The sequence below is a fragment of the Schistocerca piceifrons genome, chromosome 7 (genome assembly GCF_021461385.2).
Source record: "Schistocerca piceifrons isolate TAMUIC-IGC-003096 chromosome 7, iqSchPice1.1, whole genome shotgun sequence".
In the NCBI taxonomy this organism is placed as follows: Eukaryota; Metazoa; Arthropoda; class Insecta; order Orthoptera; family Acrididae; genus Schistocerca; species Schistocerca piceifrons.
This window is the reverse complement of record NC_060144.1, coordinates 80,404,839-80,429,221: the sequence shown is the minus strand read 5'-3', so window position 1 is coordinate 80,429,221 and position 24,383 is coordinate 80,404,839. Positions and strand designations below refer to the sequence as shown.

General features: G+C 47.0%; 1 protein-coding gene across 1 annotated transcript; it reads left to right on the top strand.

Moving 5' to 3' along the window:
* Nucleotides 1-512: 512 nt before the first annotated feature.
* LOC124805444 (alpha/beta-gliadin A-V-like) lies at nucleotides 513-1,773 on the top strand. Its single transcript, XM_047266006.1, has 2 exons — nucleotides 513-733; nucleotides 993-1,773. The coding sequence occupies exons 1-2, from the start codon at nucleotides 513-515 to the stop codon at nucleotides 1,771-1,773; spliced, it is 1,002 nt and encodes a 333-aa protein (XP_047121962.1).
* Nucleotides 1,774-24,383: the final 22,610 nt, after the last annotated feature.

Below are 24,383 nucleotides of genomic sequence, written 5' to 3'. Positions count from 1 at the left end.
TAGAATTTAAATGTGTTGTTACAAAACTTTGAGGGAAATATACATTTCATGAAAACCCTAAGCTACCCCTCATTTTTTATGGACTCGATATGTGCCATTTGCTACGAAGAAAGTGCTCGAAGAGGAACCCATCAGTGATGCTCATCGCTGTAATTAAAAAATGCAAAAAGTACCGTTCCGATTTGTCGCCATTTTAAATAATATATGACTGCTCAATTTAGTGTAGATGTCCATACGATTCCACATGTCTTAGAGCTAAAGGCAAAGTTACCACGGGGCCAGTTCCATTCTACGCTAAACATAACTGCTTCTTCCTTGCTGTCACCCTTAAATGCAGAATACTGGTGTTTTATTCAATCAGTACTACCTTTGGGCTGTATCAGTGTAACACATTACGTTTTGATGTTGTAGGTGCAGCTGTAATATTTAGAAAGGAATTAAATGATGCAACATAAGGGGCTGTAGAGTAAAGTATTATGGAAGCTCTCACAAACTTCCGAAATATAGCCTGGATGTCACCAGCAACATCAGAAACTACAACCAGAGCTCTAGCGAGAACGTTCGCTTTACAGGAAGCACTATACACCCCTGTGTCCGACAACAGCTCTCACAGAACAATATTTAAGTTGCCTTCCTTCTGCCAAGGAACTGCAGATCGTACATCGCTAGCCATTAAAACTATAGCATCAGGACGCATCGATGATAACGAAGTATTTATTCTTGTGCTTATACAGTGCGTATTGGCCACTATACTGTGGGCCGCCCTTTCAAATGTGCGCGCGTTTCCTACAGCCACCACCGCGGCACGACGGCGCTCCTACAGACGACTACGTCACTTCCAATGAGGTGCAAGCGTCCCCTCTCCAGAGATCCAGTGGCAGGTGTACTTAAGTTCTTACATTTGTGCGTTGACTCATCTTCGGCGGAACTCAAAAAGTTGCGCCCTTCAAGAATTGTTGTGTACAATTGTTGAAGTGTTAGAATTGCAGCAGGTGCAGCAGCAGTCACAACCAGCAGCCTAGCAGCGATGCCAGTGCCAGTTCCAGTTCGAGTTCCAGCAGCATCAGCCGGTTCCATCAGCCCAGCCAGTTCCTGCAGTTCAGCCGGTTCCAGCTGCCCATCCAGTTCCAGCAGTCTAGCCGGTTCCAGCAGCCCAACCAGTTCCCGCAGTCCAGCCGGTTCCAGCTGCCCAGACAGTTCCAGCAGACCAGCCAGTTCCAGCTGCCCAGCCGGTTCCAGCAGCCCAGCCAGTTCCCACAGTCCAACCGGTTCCAGATGCCCAGCCACTTCCCGCAGTCCAGCCGGTTCCAGCTGCCCAGCCGGTTCCAGCAGCACAGCCAGTTCCAGCAGTCCAGCCAGTTCCAGCTGCCCAGCCGCTTCCAGCAGCCCAGCCAGTTCCAGCAGCCCAGCCGGTTCCAACAGCCCAGCCAGTTCCCGCAGTCCAGCCGGTTCCAGCTGCCCAGCCAGTTCCCGCAGTCCAGCCAGTTCCAGCTGTCCAGCCGGTTCCAGCAGCTCAGCCGGTTCCAGCAGACCAGCCAGTTCCCCCAGTCTAGCCAGTTCCAGCAGCCCAGCCGGTTCACGCAGTCCAGCCAGTTCCAGCTGCTCAGCCAGTTCCAGCAAACCAGCCAGTTCCCGCTGCCCAGCCGGTTCCAGCAGCCCAGCCAGTTCAGGCAGTCCAGCCAGTTCCAGCTGCCCAGCCAGTTCCAGCAAACCAGCCAGTTCGCACAGTCCAGCCGGTTAGAGCTGCCCAGCCAGTTCCAGCAGACCAGCTAGTTCCCACAGTTCCAGCTGCCCAGCCAGTTCCCGGAGTCCAGCCAGTTCTGGCTGCCCAGCCAGTTCCCGCAGTCCAGCCAGTTCCCGCAGTCCAGCCAGTTCCAGCAGACCAGCCAGTTCCAGCTGCCCAGCCAGTTCCCACAGTCCAGCCAGTCCCCGCAGTCCAGCCAGTTCCAGCAGACCATCCGGTTCCAGCTGCCCAGCTAGTTCCCGCAGTCCTGCCAGTTTCTGCAGTCCAGCCAGTTCCAGCTGCCCAGCCGGTTCCAGCTGCCCAGCCAGTTCCAGCATACCAGCCAGTTCCTGGAGTCCACACTGTTCCAGCTTCCCAGCCAGTTCCAGCAGACCAGCTAGTTCCCACAGTGCAGCCGGTTCCAGCTGCCCAGCCAATTCCAGCAGCCCCAGCCAGTTCCAGGACCCAGCTAGTTCCCGCAGTCCAGCCAGTTCCAGCTGCCAGCCGGTTCCAGTAGCCCAGCCAGTTCCCGCAGTCCAGCCAGTTCCAGCTGCACATCCAGTTCCAGCAGCCCAGCCAGTTCCTGCAATCCAGCCTGTTCCAGCTGCCCAGTCAGTTCCAGCAGACCAGCCAGTTCCCGCAGTCTAGCCGGTTCCAGCTGCCCAGCCAGTTCCAGCAGCACCATCCGGTTCCAGGACCCAGCCAGATCACGCAGTCCAGCCAGTTCCAGCTGCCCAGCCAGTTCCAGCAGACCAGCCAGTTCCAGCAGTCCAGCCAGTTCCAGCAGCCCAGCAGCTCGGCGGCGGCACCAGTGGCGGCAATAGCAGCAGCTACAGCTGACGCGGTGAGGCCCATCACCACTCGCCAGCGATGGATCTTCCCCCTGCAGTCGTTCTCCTGTCGACAGCAGCAGAATGGGGCTTCGACCATGATCAGCGTGTCTATCTTCATCTTCTTCTTCCCCATCAAGTGTGATTCGTCGATGTCCATTTTCTGTCCCCATTTTCTGTTTCTCCTTTTCTGTTTCCCTTCCTCCGCTTCACCATGACTGCCCCCACCACCACCGCAACCACTGCAGCCGTCATGTATACATTCCCCTCTTCTGCTGCCACCACGATTACCTGGTGTGCCCATTCGCTCCCCCACCAGTCCATCCCCCACTTCTCACCCTTCCCATTCCTGCACCCTACATCGCCACGGCCCCTGCTCTCTCTCCGTACGCCCCTTTCTCCCTATCGCTTCCCTCCTGTTCCGTCTACTACTGAGGCACGCAGAGCCATGGCACACGCCACCATCGCGCTAACGCCGGGACCTGCCACCTCCCGCCAGCTTCTGCTGCACTTCAACATGTCAGAGGCACCCCCTCCTCATCAGCTCCTCAGAAATCCCAGCCTCGCCCTCCTCCCCCCCTCCCAGATGCCTTTGAAAGTCTCGCAGCTTGCCTCTTCTGCCACCCCTCTCCACCGGCCCCTCCTCTCCCTCCCCTTCCCATAAATACCTCCTGTCCAATCCGGACCTGTCCCTCATGGTGGTCTGGAATCTCACCCTGCTCCTTCGTCAACACTTCCCAGGAGCCCCTATCACCCTCCTCACCCCCTGTAGGGACTCAGTCCTCATCACCTCCACTAGCCCCACCCAACATGCTTTCCAGAATCCCTATCATCCACTCTGGCCCAAATGCCTCCCTCGCCCCAGCTCCTTCATCTTCCTCTTTCAACCAACCCCAACCTCCACATCGCCTGGCAACCCTCACCATCGTGATCACTCAGCTTAGTCTGATGGTTACAGTGGAGGAGGTGTTGGCGGAGATCAAGGCACATCCCTAGCTGGACGTGCATGATGTCCGCTGGATCTATAATCCTGTCGGTCCCACCCACCTCATGTGGGTCTTCTTGGAGCATGCTTCCTCCACTGACCTTCTCCTCAAAGAGGGTGGTCTCCTCTTCCACCGCTGGTACAAAGTTGACCCCTCCCATTCCTGTCCCTAACCCATCTGCTGCCAGAGGTGTTTGCATTACAATGCACATCAAACATCTGAGTGCCATGAGGCCCCAGTCTGCCCACACTCTAAGCAAGTGCACTTCCTCCAGCAGTGTCCCAACATCCAGTCCCCCCTTCCTGTAACACTTGCAACTTCCCCCACCCCACCTACTCCCAGAAGTACAAGGCCTGACACCCCCTCCACTCCTGAACTCACCATCCCCGTCTGACCTCTGGATGACCCAACCCCTCCTGGCAACTCCCTTCATCTCTCCCCACCTGAGGACATCATCCAATCCATTACCACCATCTGTCAAAACGTCCATCCCTTCCAGCGCCCCCACACCCTCCAACATATGTCCCTTGCCACCCGCTCCGTTTTCCACCTAAATACCTACACCACTTACTCCCATAACCAGGCCCACTTCACCTTCTCCTGGCTCGAGACCATTATGGCGCAACAGCACCATATCTTGTTCAACAACATCTGCTCCTTCCCATTAACTAGTACCTCACAACCCACCATGTGGATGCCTTCCTCCTGAACAAAACCTTTCTCCAGTCCCCTCATGCTGTACACACATCGCCCTACCTCCTTCACCGCTCTGATAATCCCCTCCTGATAGCGTGTGGCTGGATAGCCATTGACCACCAGCGACAGATCTTTGTTTGGCTCCAACCCCTCCTTTCCGACCCCTCGGAAAACACCTGATCATCAGTCTCTTCTTCCCCGGCCTTACCATTACCTTTGACACCTTCTATGTCTGCCGCTCTGCCCCTATTCCCTTCGACTTCCTTTCCCACATCGACCTTACATTCTCCTACATGACTGCCGCCAACCTCAACATCCATAGTTGTACAGCCGCCCAGCTAGGGTGGTGGCATCGGTTCCTCACCACCCTCCAAGGCGATCTCCTTCCCATTCCCCAACACATCTGCCCCGAATCCAATACCACTCCCTATGTCACCCTGGCCTCCCCAACCTCCTTGGCTGCATCACAGTGGACATCCTCAACCCTACTTGGAGTGACCATCTCTCTATCCTCCTCACTGTATCAGATGGTCGTCACTCCTACCCAGACCCTCGCATCGACCCTCCCATGAATTATGTCCATGACTATTCCCCTGCCAACTGCAATGCCTACTGGGATACGCTCACTACCCGGATAGATAGCAACACCCTCACCTACGACCACTCTGATGATATTACCCATGCTGCCTCCTTTCTCCAGCAGACCTTGTCTGAGGCCATGGAGGCACACGTCCCTACCATTGGAATCCTCTTGCACTGTCCCACCTTACCCCCACAGGTCATGTTCCTCCTTCGTTAATCCCACTGTCTGTACTGTGCTTTCCTTCACACACGGGACTGGGACATACTACTATGCCACTGGCAATTCCAACGACACATAAAGAAACTTGCTCGCAGCCAAGAAAAGCCGGGACTGGCGACAGACATGCACCCGCCTTAATGCTACCCTGCCTATTTACTCATCTAAGTACTGGTCAGCCTTCCACTGCCTTACCAGGTCTAAACCCCTCCTACTACCCTCTCCTTCATGATGACCACCCCTTTCCTGATAACCTTGGTAAGGCCAACCATATTGCATCCTACCTTTCTGATATTTTTCCATCGCTGATGATCCCCAGTTTGATTACTCCCTCTTCCCTGATGCCCATGATCGAACTGACTCCTCTGCCCCTCCACTCGCTCCTGGCTTCCAGTGCTTGGACAATATTACACACACTGCACTCAACATCCCGATCACCACTCAAGATATCATAGCTACACTATGCACAAAACGCAACACCACTCCCGGACACGACCGTGTTACCTACCATCAACTCCGTGAAACTCCAACTTCCTTTCTCTCCACCCTGACCAGACTATATAATGTGGTCTTGTCCATCGGCTTCTGCCCCAGATCCTGATGTTCCTCAAACCCGACAAACTGCCATCTGCTGTCTCCTCCTACCATCCCAGCAGCCTTACCTCGGTCTTCAGCAAGGTCCTGGAATCCACCCTCACCTGACACATCCACCAGCACCTCCACCAGCACCGCCTCCTTCCCCCTACCTAATGTGGCTTTTGGCTGTCCTTCTCTGCCGATGACCTTCTCCTTCACCTCACTCACCTCCTCTCTGAACAGTTATATTCCCGTTGCTCCACCATCTTCCTCTTTCTCGACCCTACGACCATGTATGGCATTCTAGTCTCCTCTTCAAGCTCCAAACCTTCGCCCTTCCCATTAACTATGTCCGTCTGATCGCCTCCTTCCTTTCTCACCATCCTTCCTATGTCACCATCCATAACACAGATTCCTACCCTTCCACCCCTCTGTTTGTGTGCCCCAAGATTCTGCCCTTTCCCCTCTTCTCTGCCTTCTTTACACAGCGGACATGCCACTGCCTTCACCCCCCCCCCCCTTACACCTTCTCCAATACGACGATGACACCGTAATCCTTGCCCTCGCCCCCCTCCCCTTCCTCCTCCTGTGTTTTTCCTCCAGGGCACCTTCTTTCCCTTCTCTCCCTCCTCACTTCCTCCCACCTCCGCCCTCCCTCTCCTCCCCCTCTCCACAGGCTCCCACACCCAACCTCTCCCCTCCCCCTCCCTTCTTCTCTCCCACTGGCATCTTCCCCCCTCCCTCCTATCCTCACCTCTTCCCTCTGGCAGGCTCCAGGCTTTTTCATGTGCACAGTATGTTTTTAGTGCGCCAGAGATCGTCGCCACTGTGCTAGTGTTTGTCTTCCCATCAGTAACTCAGTGTCTCTCCTTCAGTGCTGTTCCGTTCACGTGTGAATCTCTGTGTTTTCGTTCTGTACAGTACTGAACGTTTTTATACAAACAGTGTGTCTGTGAACGTCTTCGTTTATTTTAATATGTATATCTCGTGTTTCTATCCTCCATGTATGTTTGTTTCTATGTATTCCTGTTTTATGTATGTTTTTACTGTGGCCTAAGAGCGGCATAGATAGGCCTACCTTTCTTTAAAGGTTTTAAAATTGCAATAAAGAAAAAAAAGCACTGACTCCATTTCGTCTGTTTGCCAGTTGAATAATATTCACGGACTTTTATAGTGGCCAGGGTTCTGACGTCTTCAGAATAGACATTGTATTGAAGAGTTACAAATTTATATAGGGCTATCTATTGAACCTGTATATATTTCTGCTTTCAACTCTGCTGTTAGCAACTGACGCTGTAATTGAAGCAACAAAGTTACCTATTATTTTTACTATTTGATATCGGAGGTAGAATAAATTAATATTTGAATTCTCTGTTCATGAACTGCACCTGTTCCTCGCTCCTGTATCCATTAAAGGACCATACAGAGTGCAAAGGAAGACATAATGTACTAGGAAGAATATACGATTAAAATTTTAGATGATTTGAGAGTGTACACGGTGTGAAACATGAAACACAGAGCTGCAGCCTAGGACAGCAACAAAGGCAGCGAGTGGTACTGACAAGGAGACCACACGGCAACTGGTTTTTGTAATTTTTTATATTTGTGGTACTTGAAGTGCAGAACCAAAATGCCAATTTCCCAAAGCAGTTCGATCCAACTCTCAAAAGTTTTTGAGAAAATCGACTTTGAATATTTCCGCCGGTGTTTAATTCCCTAAAGCAGTGTTCGTCAAACCTTTTTTCTCAAGAGCTAATACAGAATTTGTGGGTGGCACCTCGGGTCACATATGCAGCGACCTTATTGTTAACTGTTATCTTAATAAATTAGTATCTATCCAGCTCTCAACACGCTAGACTGTTTTCTGTTACAGATTACCGCCACCCACAGCGATCTCACAGTTCTGACAATGTAATTGCCTGCCTCTCAGCTTCTAACCCGAGTATAGTCGCGAACTTTACTTGTCTCATTGTCGAATTCACCAATGTCAATTAAAATCAAGCACATCTCAAAATGTTACTGGCCCAAGTATTTTCATTTGCTACTGAGTAATAACATTACGCTGTTAAGAAGCTCTTTACGTTAGTTTATGTTTTCGGATTCGGTTGTTAGGTGGTCAAGCATATTCATATATAATATGTATGAAATGCAAATGAGCGCGAAAAAAAAAGAATAAAGCGCGAAGAAATTATCCGAAAGAGACGGAAATCGGTAGATCTGATGTAAAGGGTGGCGCAAAAAGAATGCATGGATATCAAACTAGTATAATTGGCTCTATTTTGGTCACATACCAAATGTATTCACATCACTACAGTTGTTAATGTGTGCAATTTATGAATTGTCTCGTTTTTCACGTTTTGAAAATAAAGTAAGGCAGATAGCGGTCTTCTTTGTGAATATACATTAAAAATCTTTCTTCGGAGTTCGCCATCAACTTTCGTCAACGTGTCAGGTGAAATAGGGTCAATTTCTTGACGTATTGCTTTTTCAGGTCATTGAGTGTACGAGGTTTGTTGCAGTAAACTTTACTTTTTAAGTAACCCCCACAAGAAGGAGTCACAAACGACAAATCTGACGAGCGTGCTGCCCAGTGGACATCGCCGCAAGGTGAGATCACGTTTTGGGGAAACTTTTCTCGAACAACTGCCATGGGATCATTAGCTTTGTGTACCGTGGTTCCATCTGGTTGGAACCACATAGCTACCATGTTCATCCCTGTAATGTCTAGCTGTGACCTCAAGAAATTGCGTAGTGTTGCAACGTAACGTGCAGCATTCTCTGTTACACTGACACCACCTGCTTAAAAAAAAAAATGAGGTCCAACGATTCCCACTTTGGACACTCCACACCACACTTTCACGTTTCCACTGTGCAGTGGTTTTTTATGTACTTCTTGTGGATTGTCTGCTATCCAATAGCTACAGTTTTGTTTGTTTACATAACCGTCTACGTAAAAGTGCGCTTCATCGCTCATCATCAATACAACATAATTAGCGGCAAGAACATCAAGCATTCTCGCACAGAACTGTGTCCGCTGATCATAATCACGGTCGTGAATCTTGTGCACGATCATAATTTTGTAAGGATGGAAATGTAACTCATCCTGCGGGAGGCGCTGCAGCGAGCGCCGAGACAAGCACGCCGCCTAGTGGAGCGCCGAGGACTTTGAAGAACAGATGCTCTTATTCTATCGAAATTTTCCTGCGTTCGCACCGTGCGAGGACAACCACGCGAAGTCTGCTTCATGACTGATACTGTTCTGCGAAAAGAGGCAAACCAACGCAATACTGTGTGCGATCAGGTATCGCACCATTTCGCGGAACATTCGAGTGCGCACAGAAAAGCCATTGAACTGTGATCAAAGAGTCGTTACTTTTGAAGAAATGTTCAGCAGCGATGATACACCGTCCACTGTGCCATTGCTACAGAAACTGGACGCTTTAACAGGCAAAACAACAGGTTCCCCAGCGCGCCACTGATACTACGTAAGTTAAATCCATGAATTCTTTTTGCACCACCCTGCACATGTACAGACAAACTAATGACTGAAATTTCAGAAAAACTGAGTGATTTATTTAAGAGAGAGAGAGAGAGAGAGAGAAAGAGAGAGAGAGAGAGAGAGAGCTTCACAAATTGAGTGTCAGTAATTGCGTTGGTCCACCTCTGGCCCATCATGCATGCAATATTTCACCTTGGCACTGGTTGACAGACTTCTTGGTATCCTCCTGGAGGGTATCGTGCCAAATTCTGTCCAATTGATGCGTTACGTCGTCAAAATCCGGAAATAGTTGGAGGGCCCACCTACACTCCTGGAAATTGAAATAAGAACACCGTGAATTCATTGTCCCAGGAAGGGGAAACTTTATTGACACATTCCTGGGGTCAGATACATCACATGATCACACTGACAGAACCACAGGCACATAGACACAGGCAACAGAGCATGCACAATGTCGGCACTAGTACAGTGTATATCCACCTTTCGCAGCAATGCAGGCTGCTATTCTCCCATGGAGACGATCGTAGAGATGCTGGATGTAGTCCTGTGGAACGGCTTGCCATGCCATTTCCACCTGGCGCCTCAGTTGGACCAGCGTTCGTGCTGGACGTGCAGACCGCGTGAGACGACGCTTCATCCAGTCCCAAACATGCTCAATGGGGGACAGATCCGGAGATCTTGCTGGCCAGGGTAGTTGACTTACACCTTCTAGAGCACGTTGAGTGGCACGGGATACATGCGGACGTGCATTGTCCTGTTGGAACAGCAAGTTCCCTTGCCGGTCTAGGAATGGTAGAACGATGGGTTCGATGACGGTTTGGATGTACCGTGCACTATTCAGTGTCCCCTCGACGATCACCAGTGGTGTACGGCCAGTGTAGGAGATCGCTCCCCACACCATGATGCCGGGTGTTGGCCCTGTGTGCCTCGGTCGTATGCAGTCCTGATTGTGGCGCTCACCTGCACGGCGCCAAACACGCATACGACCATCATTGGCACCAAGGCAGAAGCGACTCTCATCGCTGAAGACGACACGTCTCCATTCGTCCCTCCATTCACGCCTGTCGCGACACCACTGGAGGCGGGCTGCACGATGTTGGGGCGTGAGCGGAAGACGGCCTAACGGTGTGCGGGACCGCAGCCCAGCTTCATGGAGACGGTTGCGAATGGTCCTCGTCGATACCCCAGGAGCAACAGTGTCCCTAATTTGCTGGGAAGTGGCGGTGCGGTCCCCTACGGCACTGCGTAGGATCCTACGATCTTGGCGTGCATCCGTGCGTCGCTGCGGTCCGGTCCCAGGTCGACGGGCACGTGCACCTTCCGCCGACCACTGGCGACAACATCGATGTACTGTGGAGACCTCACGCCCCACGTGTTGAGCAATTCGGCGGTACGTCCACCCGGCCTCCCGCATGCCCACTATACGCCCTCGCTCAAAGTCCGTCAACTGCACATACGGTTCACGTCCACGCTGTCGCGGCATGCTACCAGTGTTAAAGACTGCGATGGAGCTCCGTATGCCACGGCAAACTGGCTGACACTGACGGCGGCGGTGCACAAATGCTGCGCAGCTAGCGCCATTCGACGGCCAACACCGCGGTTCCTGGTGTGTCCGCTGTGCCGTGCGTGTGATCATTGCTTGTACAGCCCTCTCGCAGTGTCCGGAGCAAGTATGGTGGGTCTGACACACCGGTGTCAATGTGTTCTTTTTTCCATTTCCAGGAGTGTATTATGTTCCAAATGTTCTCATCTGGGCAGCGATCCAGTGAGTTTACAGGCAAAGGTAGAGTTTGATAAGCAAAAAGACAAGTAGTAGAAAATCTCACCGAGTGTGAGCGGCCATTATCTTACTGAAATAGGAGGCCAGATGACTTGCCAAATAAATAAATAAAAATAAAAATAGAATTATTCGACGTACCGCTGTTCAGTAACCGTGCTGTGGATGGCAACCAAAGGGGTCCTGCTACGAAAAGAAACAGCATCCCAGACCAACAGTTGGCTGACCATTGAGGCCTAGTTCGACGTGTGGACTCTCCACTGAAGACAATTCTACTCCACACAATGAGATCTCAGACCAAAGATGTGACAGGACAAGGACAGCGGCGGGATAGTCACCCGCTATATGGCCAGACAGCCAGGCTAGAGTTTCTACTGCCTTCCTTCGTGCTTGCCAATCCGTACATTGTCCAGCAAGATAGCTGGATCTCTCTCAATCGAGAACGCTTGCAGCATTATGAGCAGTCTTCCAACCAGCTCGGGATTTTGGCGGTCTAACGTGCCAACTGAATAGAATTTGGCACGATCCAATAACTCTGTCCCTCAAAGTCAAGCAGAATGACTACTTGCATAAGGGCCTGAGGTGGGCGAACGCGTTATTGACTTGCTTAATTTGTGAAGCTCTTTCTTTTGAATAAATCATCCATATTTTCTGAAATTGATATCTTTTATTTTTCTGTAAATGTACATCACATCCACCGATTTCCACCCCATTCGGGTAACTGCTTCGCGACACATCTTTTTTGTGTTATATATGTATCGGTCAACTCAGTAGTTGCGTAGGACCACTAAGTCCCGCATGGCGTTGGGTGAGAACCTTCTGGACCCATAGATTCTGTTTTCACACGACAGTCGTGGTACCCCGATTAAGGCGAGCCGTAATACCGTTGAGATAAACTGCAGTCTTCATAAGCCACCATCGTACAGCTGTCGAAATGTCACAAATGCTGGTCAATGCTTCTCCATCTGAGATTACGCGATCTTCTCACAAACAATTAATATCTGCGTGCGATTTCCGACCGAGGAACCTACTGCGTAATCTTTGCTCCTATGTACTTGACGTGGTTCTACTGCAATGATAATAATTTGTATATGCAAGCTCGTAGTACATTTGATGCCAGTTTGATGGTGTTGTAATTTTAATGGATAGAAATGTATCTGACCACACCTTCTTCTCATCTGGTATCGATCTCGGAATGAGAGCAGTCAGCCAAACCGTTCACGTAGCAAATGAAGAAGAAGAAGATGATGATTATGATGCCAGCAACTCTGAAAAGCTTTGTCATGCTTCCTCGCACTTAACCCTCCTATACTATCAAAGCCCAGCGTAGATGCCCCATGGTCACGGACACTGTACTTTTTTTGGACTACAGTGCCAGGTACAGTTGGCCCAGCACTCACAGTTTCATCTATGCTACTGTACTGCTCCAGAGTCTGGGCTCGCACATCAGGCCATTCACCGGGATGAACTCTCTGGCGGCTCACAGATGGTTTCGAAGAATTCGGAGTAGGAGCTGGATAAAAATACGTCATTCATCATCCCAATTAGCTCGAGCCGCGCAGCGAATTTACCATTCTCAGGGTCTAAGTAGCTCCCTTAGACTAGCCCTGTCTTAGGTTAAGCAGCTGCCTCCCACACTTCCACTCACTATACGCTAAAGTTCTTCGTCTCTTAACTTGGCGGGACATCGGTACAAACAAGGAATACACCATGGAAGCCTATGGAGATTTCCAAATCGGACATATTGACGGCAAGATTTCTAGTTGCATCAGTCACTTGGTAAGCAAGGGAAACATCGTGGAAATCTTGCACAAAACTCAGGGATTCAAACTACTTTCATTTATTTAATAGAAAATGTTACCTACGGAATGTCCGACCCAATAAAAAACACTATTTACGTGGTACATACATTGTTTTTGCTTTTTTGACATAAATTCAGTATTTTAAAAAGGTTTTCAATATCTTTGTTGCATTGCCACCTAGCTGAAGCAGAAAAAAATACGTTTCTGTATATCTTCCGATATAATAATTTCTAAAGAGTATCTGATTAAAGTGGTGCAGTGACCAGACGATGGAACCAAGTTCGGGAGTACAACTGTTCAAATCGCCGTCTAACTATCCATATTTACGTTCTCCATGGTTCTCCCAAATTCCCTCAGGCAAACACTGGGACGATTTCTTTGAAAAATAGATGGCTGAGTTTCTTCTTCACTGTTCCTCAATCAGAGAGTGTGATCCACCGTTAACGATCTCGCCTCGATGGGACGAAAACCCCTGTCTTCCTTTCTTTCCTTCATTAGGAGTTACGTTGGCAATTCGCTACGCAGAAACTATACGACGAACGGTAGACAGGAAGATGTAATCGTACGAAGACAGGGAAATAATTTTGAAGAAAAATCGGCCGGATATGAAATGATTTGTCTAAATGTAAGAAATAAAATAGATCATAGAAACATTTGATGCACTTCATTTGCTCTACATTATTTCGAGAATCATTCCAAAATGGGGCAGATGTTTTTCTAATCGAATACAATTCTTACAGTTAGACAAACCATTTCATTAAGTTTTGACTGATCTTTTTTTACAATTTTTTTCGTTTCTTGTTTTCAAATTTCGTTCAGAAAGCACGATCTTATGACACCTTATTTGCTTCGTCTTCCGTTATCGACTTTATCTGAATCTGACACCTAATTCGAAGGAAACTATTTTCACAATTAAATATCGCACCAACGTAAGTTCTTTTACGCAAAATTACTAGGCACAGAAGAGATGAACTTTTTCACTCTTCATTTACATAGCTAGTAACAGCTTTTCGCGAAATATTTCAGTGTTTCCTCAAATCACTAATAAAGTTTTCTTAATTACCCTGCTTACTTTCAAGCACTTAAAATTTTTCTCAAAAACTAGTCCCTCACGTTGGTCAGTTTGATACCCAATTTATACATTTCCCTCTAGGCATCTTTCCACTGTAATTCGGGTACAACTTTTTGCTTAAATCACTAATTTTTTCTACTTATCCTGGTAAATTTCAAGCAGACCAACCCTGTTTTGATGAAATATTCTCATTATGGTGAATTTGATACCACAATTATCCATTTTCGAGCATTTGGTTGCGAAAATTCAGGCAAAAAGCCATAGTGTGATTTATCAAGGTAGTACAGATGGGCAGGATCTGTACCAGTTTTCATTATTGCAAGAATTTGCCCCCTGCCCCCATGACGTCGGTAATGATGTCACCATGCATTGTCGAAATATTTCTCCTTCAGTCGAACTACTCTCTGACACCATAGGCCAATTGCCCTATGTATAAAAAGGTGGAAAACTCGAAAACAGACGAGGAAATTCAACATACCTAATTAGACAACAGGGTTTTCCAGCACTCCTGTCACATTCCAGCTCGAAGCCCAGTCGTTCTAACTCTAAACTGAAAGGAAATTTAAAAATGGACAGTTGTCCTAGGATGAAAATCCCAGTGCGATAAGTAGAGAACCCAAGATAACAGACCTGGAGTTAGTGGCCCAGCCTGCAGTATTGTCAGATTTCCTGAGCGTTACCCAGCCTTGTGACATAATGTAAGATAGTGGACTTGTTGGATAATGCCCCATCCCACATGAGTGACAGAATACCTGTGCAAAGTTTACAGTGGTGGGAAATTCATAAATTGAAGATAGTTGTACCGATTTCCGTCACTTGTACGTCTTTTGTGCTGGCACTGCAGTCATAGTCCACATACGCAAAGTTAAAGTTGGTGGAAAATTTGAAAATGCAAGAATCACACTTACGGTTTAGCCCATGTTGGAAAATGACGGGATATTCAAAACTGTCCTAATTTTAAAATGACTAATAGCCCACACGATCAGTGTGGAGGGAAATTCAAAAATTCAAGTTTACTTGTCCTTTGGGAGAACGTGTTCAGCTGTTCAGGAGCCAAACAAAAGTTTCAGGTTCTATGTTTACAAAAGTCATGACTAAAAAATTAATATGTGGGATGGATGACAGCCATTAAGAAGTCCCAGTTCTGTCAAACTTTTATTTTCTTTATGGTCATTGTGATGACCTCAGTCATACGATCACACCGCCGTCTCAGAGATCGATCCGCCGGATGCGATTCTCTCGATAAACGGAACAGAAGAACGGCTGTGTTAGCCAAAGAGTACACAGCCAGTCGCAGTACAGAGGGGGCAGGGGGCAGTACAGAGGCGCCGCTAGGACACTTCATGTGCAGCAGGAGAGTAGTGCAGTTGTGCCAGTCTTCAGTTCGTAGCCGCGCTCAGTGATCAGCCAGCGCGGGTGTTAGTCAGTCATCGTCTGCTGCTCAGTCATTGCTGCCATCAAGTCTTTGTAGCTCCGTTCCAAGTTAGTCTTCAAATTCACTGGATTCGACATTCAAGATTACGAGAGATTAATTCGTCACTGCAAGATTTGTGACTTGTAAATTATGTCATTCTACAGACGCTTAGTCTAATCGCGTCTTCTATAATTGTCTAACAACTAAACATGGAATACAGCAAAGTTAATTAGTAAATACTTTCTTATCTTGTACTCCTGTTAATTAATAGTGTTTTCCTGTCGTAGTTATCAAGCAATCTTGGCAAAGTAGAACCCACGTTTCCACCTCCGTAGCTACCTCATATTTGCCACCTCATGTTGATGGACTAGATTATGGTGGAAGACCGAGAGCTTCAGTTCAAAATGGTTCAAATGGCTCTGAGCACTATGGGACTCAACTGCTGAGGTCATTAGTCCTCTAGAACTTAGAACTAGTTAAACCTAACTAACCTAAGGACATCACAAACATCCATGCCCAAGGCAGGATTCGAACCTGCGACCGTAGGGGTCTTGCGGTTCCAGACTGCAGCGCCTTTAACCGCACGGCCACTTCGGCCGGCAGAGCTTCAGTTATTTCACGATTCTTGCCCCATATGGGTGGCGAGCGGGGGCCAGTGGTAGAGTACCCTGCTCCTCAATCTAGAGCACTTACAGGAAATAAATGAAGAAACAACAAAACATATTTATACAAGCACAATTTATAAATGGTTTAAAGTATAATGTTGAGATGATTGGAAATTCACAGTGTGGTTTCCCCCCGTTAAAGACTAGAAAGGAAATAAAAAGTCTGAGAGATTACGATAAAAAGACAAAACACACATTTAAAAATTTTGGTATGAAACGCGGAAGTTTGGCAAAAGAAAGCACTGCAGTTTCATTAAAAAGCTGATGGACCTACGCTGGATGAAGAAGTTGTGTGGCGCTTAAACTTTAAAACAGTTGCCGGCCGGGGTGGTCGAGCGGTTCTAGGCGCTACAGTCTGGAACCGCGCGACCACTACGGTAGCAGGTTCGAATCCTGCCTCGGGCATGGATGTGTGTGATGTCCTTAGGTTAGTTAGGTTTAAGTAGTTCTAAGTTCTAGGGGACTGATGACCTCAGAAGTTAAGTCCCATAGTGCTCAGAGCCATTTGAACCATTTTTTAAGACAGTTGTGGGTATAAATTTAAAAGCCATTAGGTAGTATCTGTAGAGAGAGGGTAGATGGTAAGTCGGATAAAAACGACAAGGAATGATGAGTTCGGTGGGTGGCAGGGGCATGGAAGGGAGGGATTGGAGAGGATAGTGCAAATAGGTGGTGGAAGGATAAATTTCGGAGTGGATTTCATTCTGGCAAAAGGGAGTTGGTTGAAGTTGTGCCGGGTTAGGGTATGGAGTGTGTTCAGATGTTGGGATGGTGGGGTATGCCTATAAAGGTGCGGCAGCGTATCTGAGTTAGTGATCATAGAGGAAACAATGAGGATATTAGAATCTAGCAAGCAGATTGTATAAAAGATTTGGTGCTATTTGATGAGAGAGAGGAGATCTGGAAATTTGATCAGATGGTAGAGAATCCATGTGGGGGACGATAGACACGTGCGGACTGTGAAGGGAGTGCATAGAGTACGACGATTTGCAGGGACACAGAAATTTGGTGGGGAAGACACCCATCCCACATTTACATAGGAGTGGAAGGGTCTTCGGGTTCGTGCTTCGTTGATGGCGAACAACCCACTCGTGGGACGATTTTCTTCTCAGCCGCACCGCCTCCGACTCCGATTTTGATGATGCTGCGGAAAGGTGGGAGAATAATGTGCTCCGGTTCTTGCAGCGGCGCCTGGTAAGGCGTATCGCAGATCCGGTTGTTAAAGTCACTTTGCCGTTGTCCAGCAGCGCGGATTTATATGGAGGTCTCCAAAATCTGAAGTCCTCCACAGAACCCAAAAAGCCACCCTTTGATGAGCTTCGACGAGTGCTTACGCAGTATTTCGACCTTCAATCCCATGTGGTAGCGGCTCTGTTGAAAATTAACAAGCACCACAGATGCCCTGGGTAGTCTTCATAACATATCTATTTTTTTCTTGTTCTTGCTAATAAGATTACTTACTGATAGCACACTGAACAGTTAATGACAAATAAAGGAATCTTATCTACGAGGGTAATCCCAAAAGTAAGGTCTCCCACAGACCTGTTTATTTCTACAGTGGTTTACATCAGTTTACAGCTTGAACATTCAGCTATTTTTCAACATAGTCACCATTTCTGTCGATGCATTTTTGTAAACGCTGTGGCAGTTTTTGTATGCCCATGTCATACCAGCTCGCCGCCGTGCTGTTCAGAAAGTTATGAACCTATTCTTTCACCTCGTCGTCGGAGCTGAATCGCTGGGACCACAATTAACGTTGACAGGTACTGTGAGACTGAAAAAAACTCAAACGGGCAATTGAGAACCGGAGAAGAGGAATGTTGAACAAGGGCGTACACATTCTCCATGAAAACGCTCCCCCACACGTCACTCGGCAAACCGTTGGTCTCCTGTAACAGTTTCAGTGGAACATAATCACCCACGCATCCTATAGTCCTGACTTGGCACCCAGTGTCCTGTTCACTAGGTTAAAAGAACATTTGGCCAGAAAGCGATTCAGCTCCGACAACAAGGTGAAAGAAGAGGTTCATAACTTTCTGAACAGCATGACAGCGAGCTGGTATGATATAGGCATACAAAAACTGCCACAGCGTCTACAAAAACGCATCGATAGAAATGGCTATATGTTCAAGCTGTAAACTGATTTAAACTATTGTAGAAATAAACAGGTCTATGCACTTATAAAAAGTGAGAGACCTTACTTTTGGGATTATCCTCGTATAAAATATAAATACATATTGTCTCAAAAGGAAGGGGTCACGCTTACATCTTGAAAGTGATGTTTATCATTTGTCTATCATCTTCCGTCGACGCCTTCCCTCCTCCTCGTCTTAGTGTGTTAAGATGGATGTACAGTTGTAAATATATTGGTGGGGATTATTATCTATTTACTTCTGGTAATGAATCTTGTTTTATTATTTCTTAACGTAGATTTCTGCCTAATGTTATTAACAGGTTACCAAGTAGAAAAGTGGGTGTGTCTTGTTGTACAAACGCAGTAGCCGGCTTTGGCGAAATATGCATACCCACCATTGCGGTCATCTCATCAAGATAACTAAAGTTGCAGTAATTGTTTAGAAACTGCTCTTTATTTAATTAAATGTAATTCCGATTGACCTGTGCAAATTAAATTATCGTACTTAAAACATTCCAAATTCACACGGTCAGGAAAATACGAAGCTAGATCAGTTACTACGAGAGTTATATTTTGTGTCCTAGTATTTTTAAATCAATGTACGTTTTGTCAATTTAACTCACTCAGTTCTTATTAGGGTGAGCTACACTGGCGATCAGTCAAAGGACTATTTAAGATAGATCGTTAATATGCTGTGTATGTGATATTATTTCAAAATATGTAAGTCTATATTTCATTGTTGTTTGTTTCTTTTTCATGTCACACTACGAGACATATTAATACTGAAAGGCTCATGAAACTTGAAAAGGGTACGACATTTATAGAAAATTAGCAGGTCAATTTACAGAAAGGTATATAAAATAAGGAAATCCCATGAAAGAATTATAATTGACAAAATTTTTTAAGACCTCATTGTTAACAGCCCCACTAAAAGGTAAGACCATACCATACTCATCCAAATTAGTTTTGCTTTCCGTAGCTGTAAAATTTTTTGAGTATGTAAATGCAGAGAATGTAGTCAATGTTACAACTGTAGTCAATATTGCAACTTCTAATTACTACGTAATTATATTGTACACTGTAAAACAAGGCCACAAGATGACGAACTTTCATAGTTAGGCAAACGCAGAGTGTTGCAGTGATTAGCATTTATTTTACACAGAAGTATTTTATGGTGTCTAGCTGCGTGCAGATACCATCTGTGAACTGCTTACAATTTAGCGGCTTAGCTATATTACGATAAGTAATTAATTCGACAAACTTAATTGTATGATGGTATAATGATAACCTATCAGCAGTTTGGAATGATGGTTTCTTCGCATACAGAAACTGAGTCTAATCGGATACTAGAGGATGAATTCGCCAGCATGATAGTTGTAACGAGTGAAATTTCGTTGGCGGCTATTGAAGAGACTAAACCTGTTGTGCAGAATCCGATCCTACGACGTTAATGTTACAAAACGTGGACATTACAGCTGGTAATACAATCACACTGAATCATGGCCGACGTTTTTAACACTGTGATTTGACTGCTCAGGTCGCATAAATTACTCAATAGGTAAAAAATCAAACTGATCAATTAAAAACCGAGATTGCAAATTACATGACCAAACTACTGCGAATCAATCTAAAAGCCATAACTAGCGAGATTACAGACTTGAAAACCACCGTTACAGGTATCCTTCAATCTGTAGGGACACTGACTGAGAACCTTAGCACTTTGCAACGTAAGCAGGTAACCCTGAAATCCGGCGTTCAGCAGGTAGAAACCCAAGTAGAAAATGTCTACATTGATCACGAAAGGAGAGTAGATGAATATTTAAAAGAAAAGGACGGTTAAATCACAGAAAGACTAGAGACCGAATTAAAGAAAGCAGTACAGAGAAGTATTGCCAAAGTGTATTCTGAACTGATGGCTAGAAAATGTCCAAGCTCACCTTAATGATCGGATAGGTGACATACAAAAGGAATTACACGCAATAAAGCAACGGGTTAGGAATGGTACATCACAGGCACGTCAAGTAGCTGAGACTTGTGATGTTTATCATAGTCCAGCACCCAATGAAAATACTGACGTCAGTGAAATGCGTTGTAGCAGTCAGTTGCCACAAAACCGTACGACTATGCGTGTGGGGGCCGAGCCAGCTTTTTCTGTTATTCTGCCTGACGAAAGTCTACGCAGATACAAACAGCTTCAAATTTTACCTTTATAACAAGCAGAAATAACGGTTGCGGTGCGAGTTATTGAAGTTTGGTTGGCGTTTCCCGTCGCAAGACGGATTATGTAAATTCGATGACGCAAGTAATGAAGCGTCAGCTACGCTACCCACGCCTCGCAGAGCGTAGCTCGCCTTGTATCAATAAGACGAGCCTGACGGAAACCCAAACGGCAACCGCTCTCCAGATTATGACACAATACACTGAATATGACATAACACACAAACAACAGAATGTGTGGGGGCAATTTAATTCTAAATCTGTTGTTTGTTGGCATACCCCATTACCAAAGAGATTAAAGGACATCATTCGCACTGAAACCTTAAGAAATACTTTCCTCAGCAACATGGAAATCATTAAATGGCGAAAAGCAGACAGCGGCTCAGGAACTGCACTTTGTATGTTCAGTTAATCATCACTGAATGCACTCAAACTGTGACACATCTGAGGCAAAATAAAAGCGAATAGCTGCTGTCTAACTGCTATAAAATAAATGACCGATTTCCCTTTGAGAAACTCTGATTATATTTCACTATATTAGTAATAATGCGAATTTAGAAGTAACCAGGACACTTCAATGGCTAGTTGCTATTATTCACACTTGTTGTGGTGAATAAGCGTAGGCATACGACCACTGTGACTTTTAGGATAAATTTGTAAAAGGGAATCAAAGTCAAATGACACGGCCGAAATAAGTAAGGTGCAGATTGGTCGAGAGTATGAAATTTAGGGAGAACGAAAGAATGGACATTCAATAAGGAATAGGATTTAATTGATGGGCAGTTAATCAAATGTGTGCGAGGTTTTGTGAAATATGTATAAGATAGATCGGATACGACCTCAACTAAAACACAGAGAAAGAAAAGTAATATTATCTATATTAAATAAAGATTAAGTAGCAGTGTTCTCAAAATCTGAATGAATGCATGAATAACACAATGGAAAACATTTACGAAAACAGAAATTTAACTGTGTTCAATAATAGGATAAGCATGTATACTTTAGCCTGAAGCCTTAGTTGTAAACTTTCACGCACAGTTTTATCCACAGTGTTTGCGTGAAAATATTTTATTGGAATTCTCTAGGTGAAAGTGAACTTTTCACCTCACGGTAAAAGTTAGGGAGTAAGTACTATGGAAACCATTTACTTTTGAAATGCTATTTGATGAGCATCTGGAGATTTATTTCTTTAGTATATACAAACAACTACCTCATGTAGATGAATGGAAGCTGTAAAAAGAACGGTAAAGAAAATTCACCATGAACTACTTATAATAGCCAGCGTCAATAAAAGGTAGAGAGATCTTAGTCATCATACTCACTCAGAATAATCAGTGCTCAAATTAGAGGGATAAAACTAAGGAACTCTGTTCCGTGAATTAAAAATGATCACGTTTTAGTGAAAATCGTGGCTACAAAACAGCTATCTTGTCCACCCAAAATATCTCTGTAACAATAACAGCTATTGGAAAACGACTTTCACCGGTATTAATGTAGGGCTGGGGTCCATAATGTACATACACTCCTGGAAATTGAAATAAGAACACCGTGAATTCATTGTGCCAGGAAGGGGAAACTTTATTGACACATTCCTGGGGTCAGTTACATCACATGATCACACTGACAGAACCACAGGCACATAGACACAGGCAACAGAGCATGCACAATGTCGGCACTAGTACAGTGTATATCCACCTTTCGCAGCAATGCAGGCTGCTATTCTCCCATGGAGACGATCGTAGAGATGCTGGATGTAGTCCTGTGGAACGGCTTGCCATGCCATTTCCACCTGGCGCCTCAGTTGGACCAGCGTTCGTGCTGGACGTGCAGACCGCGTGAGACGACGCTTCATCCAGTCCCAAACATGCTCAATGGGGGACAGATCCGGAGATCTTGCTGGCCAGGGTAGTTGACTTACACCTTCTAGAGCACGTTGTGTGGCACGGGATACATGCGGACGTGCATTGTCCTGTTGGAACAGCAAGTTCCCTTGCCGGTCTAGGAATGGTAGAACGATGGGTTCGATGACGGTTTGGATGTACCGTGCACTATTCAGTGTCCCCTCGACGATCACCAGTGGTGTACGGCCAGTGTAGGAGATCGCTCCCCACACCATGATGCCGGGTGTTGGCCCTGTGTGCCTCGGTCGTATGCAGTCCTGATTGTGGCGCTCACCTGCACGGCGCCAAACACGCATACGACCATCATTGGCACCAAGGCAGAAGCGACTCTCATCGCTGAAGACGACACGTCTCCATTCGTCCCTCCATTCACGCCTGTCGCGACACCACAGGAGGCGGGCTGCACGATGTTGGGGCGTGAGCGGAAGACGGCCTAACGGTGTGCGGGACGGTAGCCCAGCTTCATGGAGATGGTTGCGAATGGTCCTCGCCGATACCCCAGGAGCAACAGTGTCCCTAATTTGCTGGGAAGTGGCGGTGCGGTCCCCTACGGCACTGCGTAGGATCCTACGGTCTTGGCGTGCATCCGTGCGTCGCTGCGGTCCGGTCCCAGGTCGACGGGCACGTGCACCTTCCGCCGACCACTGGCGACAACATCGATGTACTGTGGAGACCTCACGCCCCACGTGTTGAGCAATTCGGCGGCACGTCCACCCGGCCTCCCGCATGCCCACTATACGCCCTCGCTCAAAGTCCGTCAACTGCACATACGGTTCACGTCCACGCTGTCGCGGCATGCTACCAGTGTTAAAGACTGCGATGGAGCTTCGTATGCCACGGCAAACTGGCTGACACTGACGGCGGCGGTGCACAAATGCTGCGCAGCTAGCGCCATTCGACGGCCAACACCGCGGTTCCTGGTGTGTCCGCTGTGCCGTGCGTGTGATCATTGCTTGTACAGCCCTCTCGCAGTGTCCGGAGCAAGTATCCCGTCTTCCGCTCACGCCCCAACATCGTGCAGCCCGCCTCCAGTGGTGTCGCGACAGGCGTGAATGGAGGGACGAATGGAGACGTGTCGTCTTCAGCGATGAGAGTCGCTTCTGCCTTGGTGCCAATGATGGTCGTATGCGTGTTTGGCGCCGTGCAGGTGAGCGCCACAATCAGGACTGCATACGACCGAGGCACACAGGGCCAACACCCGGCATCATGGTGTGGGGAGCGATCTCCTACACTGGCCGTACACCACTGGTGATCGTCGAGGGGACACTGAATAGTGCACGGTACATCCAAACCGTCATCGAACCCATCGTTCTACCATTCCTAGACCGGCAAGGGAACTTGCTGTTCCAACAGGACAATGCACGTCCGCATGTATCCCGTGCCACACAACGTGCTCTAGAAGGTGTAAGTCAACTACCCTGGCCAGCAAGATCTCCGGATCTGTCCCCCATTGAGCGTGTTTGGGACTGGATGAAGCGTCGTCTCACGCGGTCTGCACGTCCAGCACGAACGCTGGTCCAACTGAGGCGCCAGGTGGAAATGGCATGGCAAGCCGTTCCACAGGACTACATCCAGCATCTCTGCGATCGTCTCCATGGGAGAATAGCAGCCTGCATTGCTGCGAAAGGTGGATATACACTGTACTAGTGCCGACATTGTGCATGCTCTGTTGCCTGTGTCTATGTGCCTGTGGTTCTGTCAGTGTGATCATGTGATGTAACTGACCCCAGGAATGTGTCAATAAAGTTTCCCCTTCCTGGGACAATGAATTCACGGTGTTCTTATTTCAATTTCCAGGAGTGTATAAAGCTTTCCAGAAGCGGGACAAGGAAGAAGGAACAAAAACTAATGTAATCCAGTCGAAACAGTTATTTGTGTTACGTGCATTTAGAACTTTTTGTGGCAAATAAAAGGTGAAACGGCGATAGGTGGCGATGCAGAATAACTGTGTCGCATGCTGAATGAAATACGTGAACACAAAATAGCATTTCACTTACGAGTGGTGAAAGACTGTGAAGGCGGACGGAAATTCCAATCACAAAAGGAGTCGACTTTCCACCAAGAGAATTGTGCTTAAACCTAGTAAAATAGCCGGAAGCACACACACATCTGGAACATTCAGTGAATCGACGTGATGTGTAATCAGTGGTCACTCTGGCAGTGTAATCGTCATAAACTGGTTAGAAATCCTGTACAAACACATGTCGTATGTGCAACGAAAACGCATTGCGAAGCAAGAATGCTAAGATGTAAATGTTGTTCCTGTGACGTGTCGCTCACTGAGCTTAAAAC

Coding starts and splice junctions, on each gene's coding strand:
- LOC124805444 (XM_047266006.1), top strand. CDS start 513: ATGTCACCAGCAACATCAGAAACTACAACCAGAGCTCTAGCGAGAACG. Junction 734..992: donor TTTATTCTTGTGCTTATACA/GTGCGTATTGGC, acceptor GAATTGCAGCAG/GTGCAGCAGCAGTCACAACC.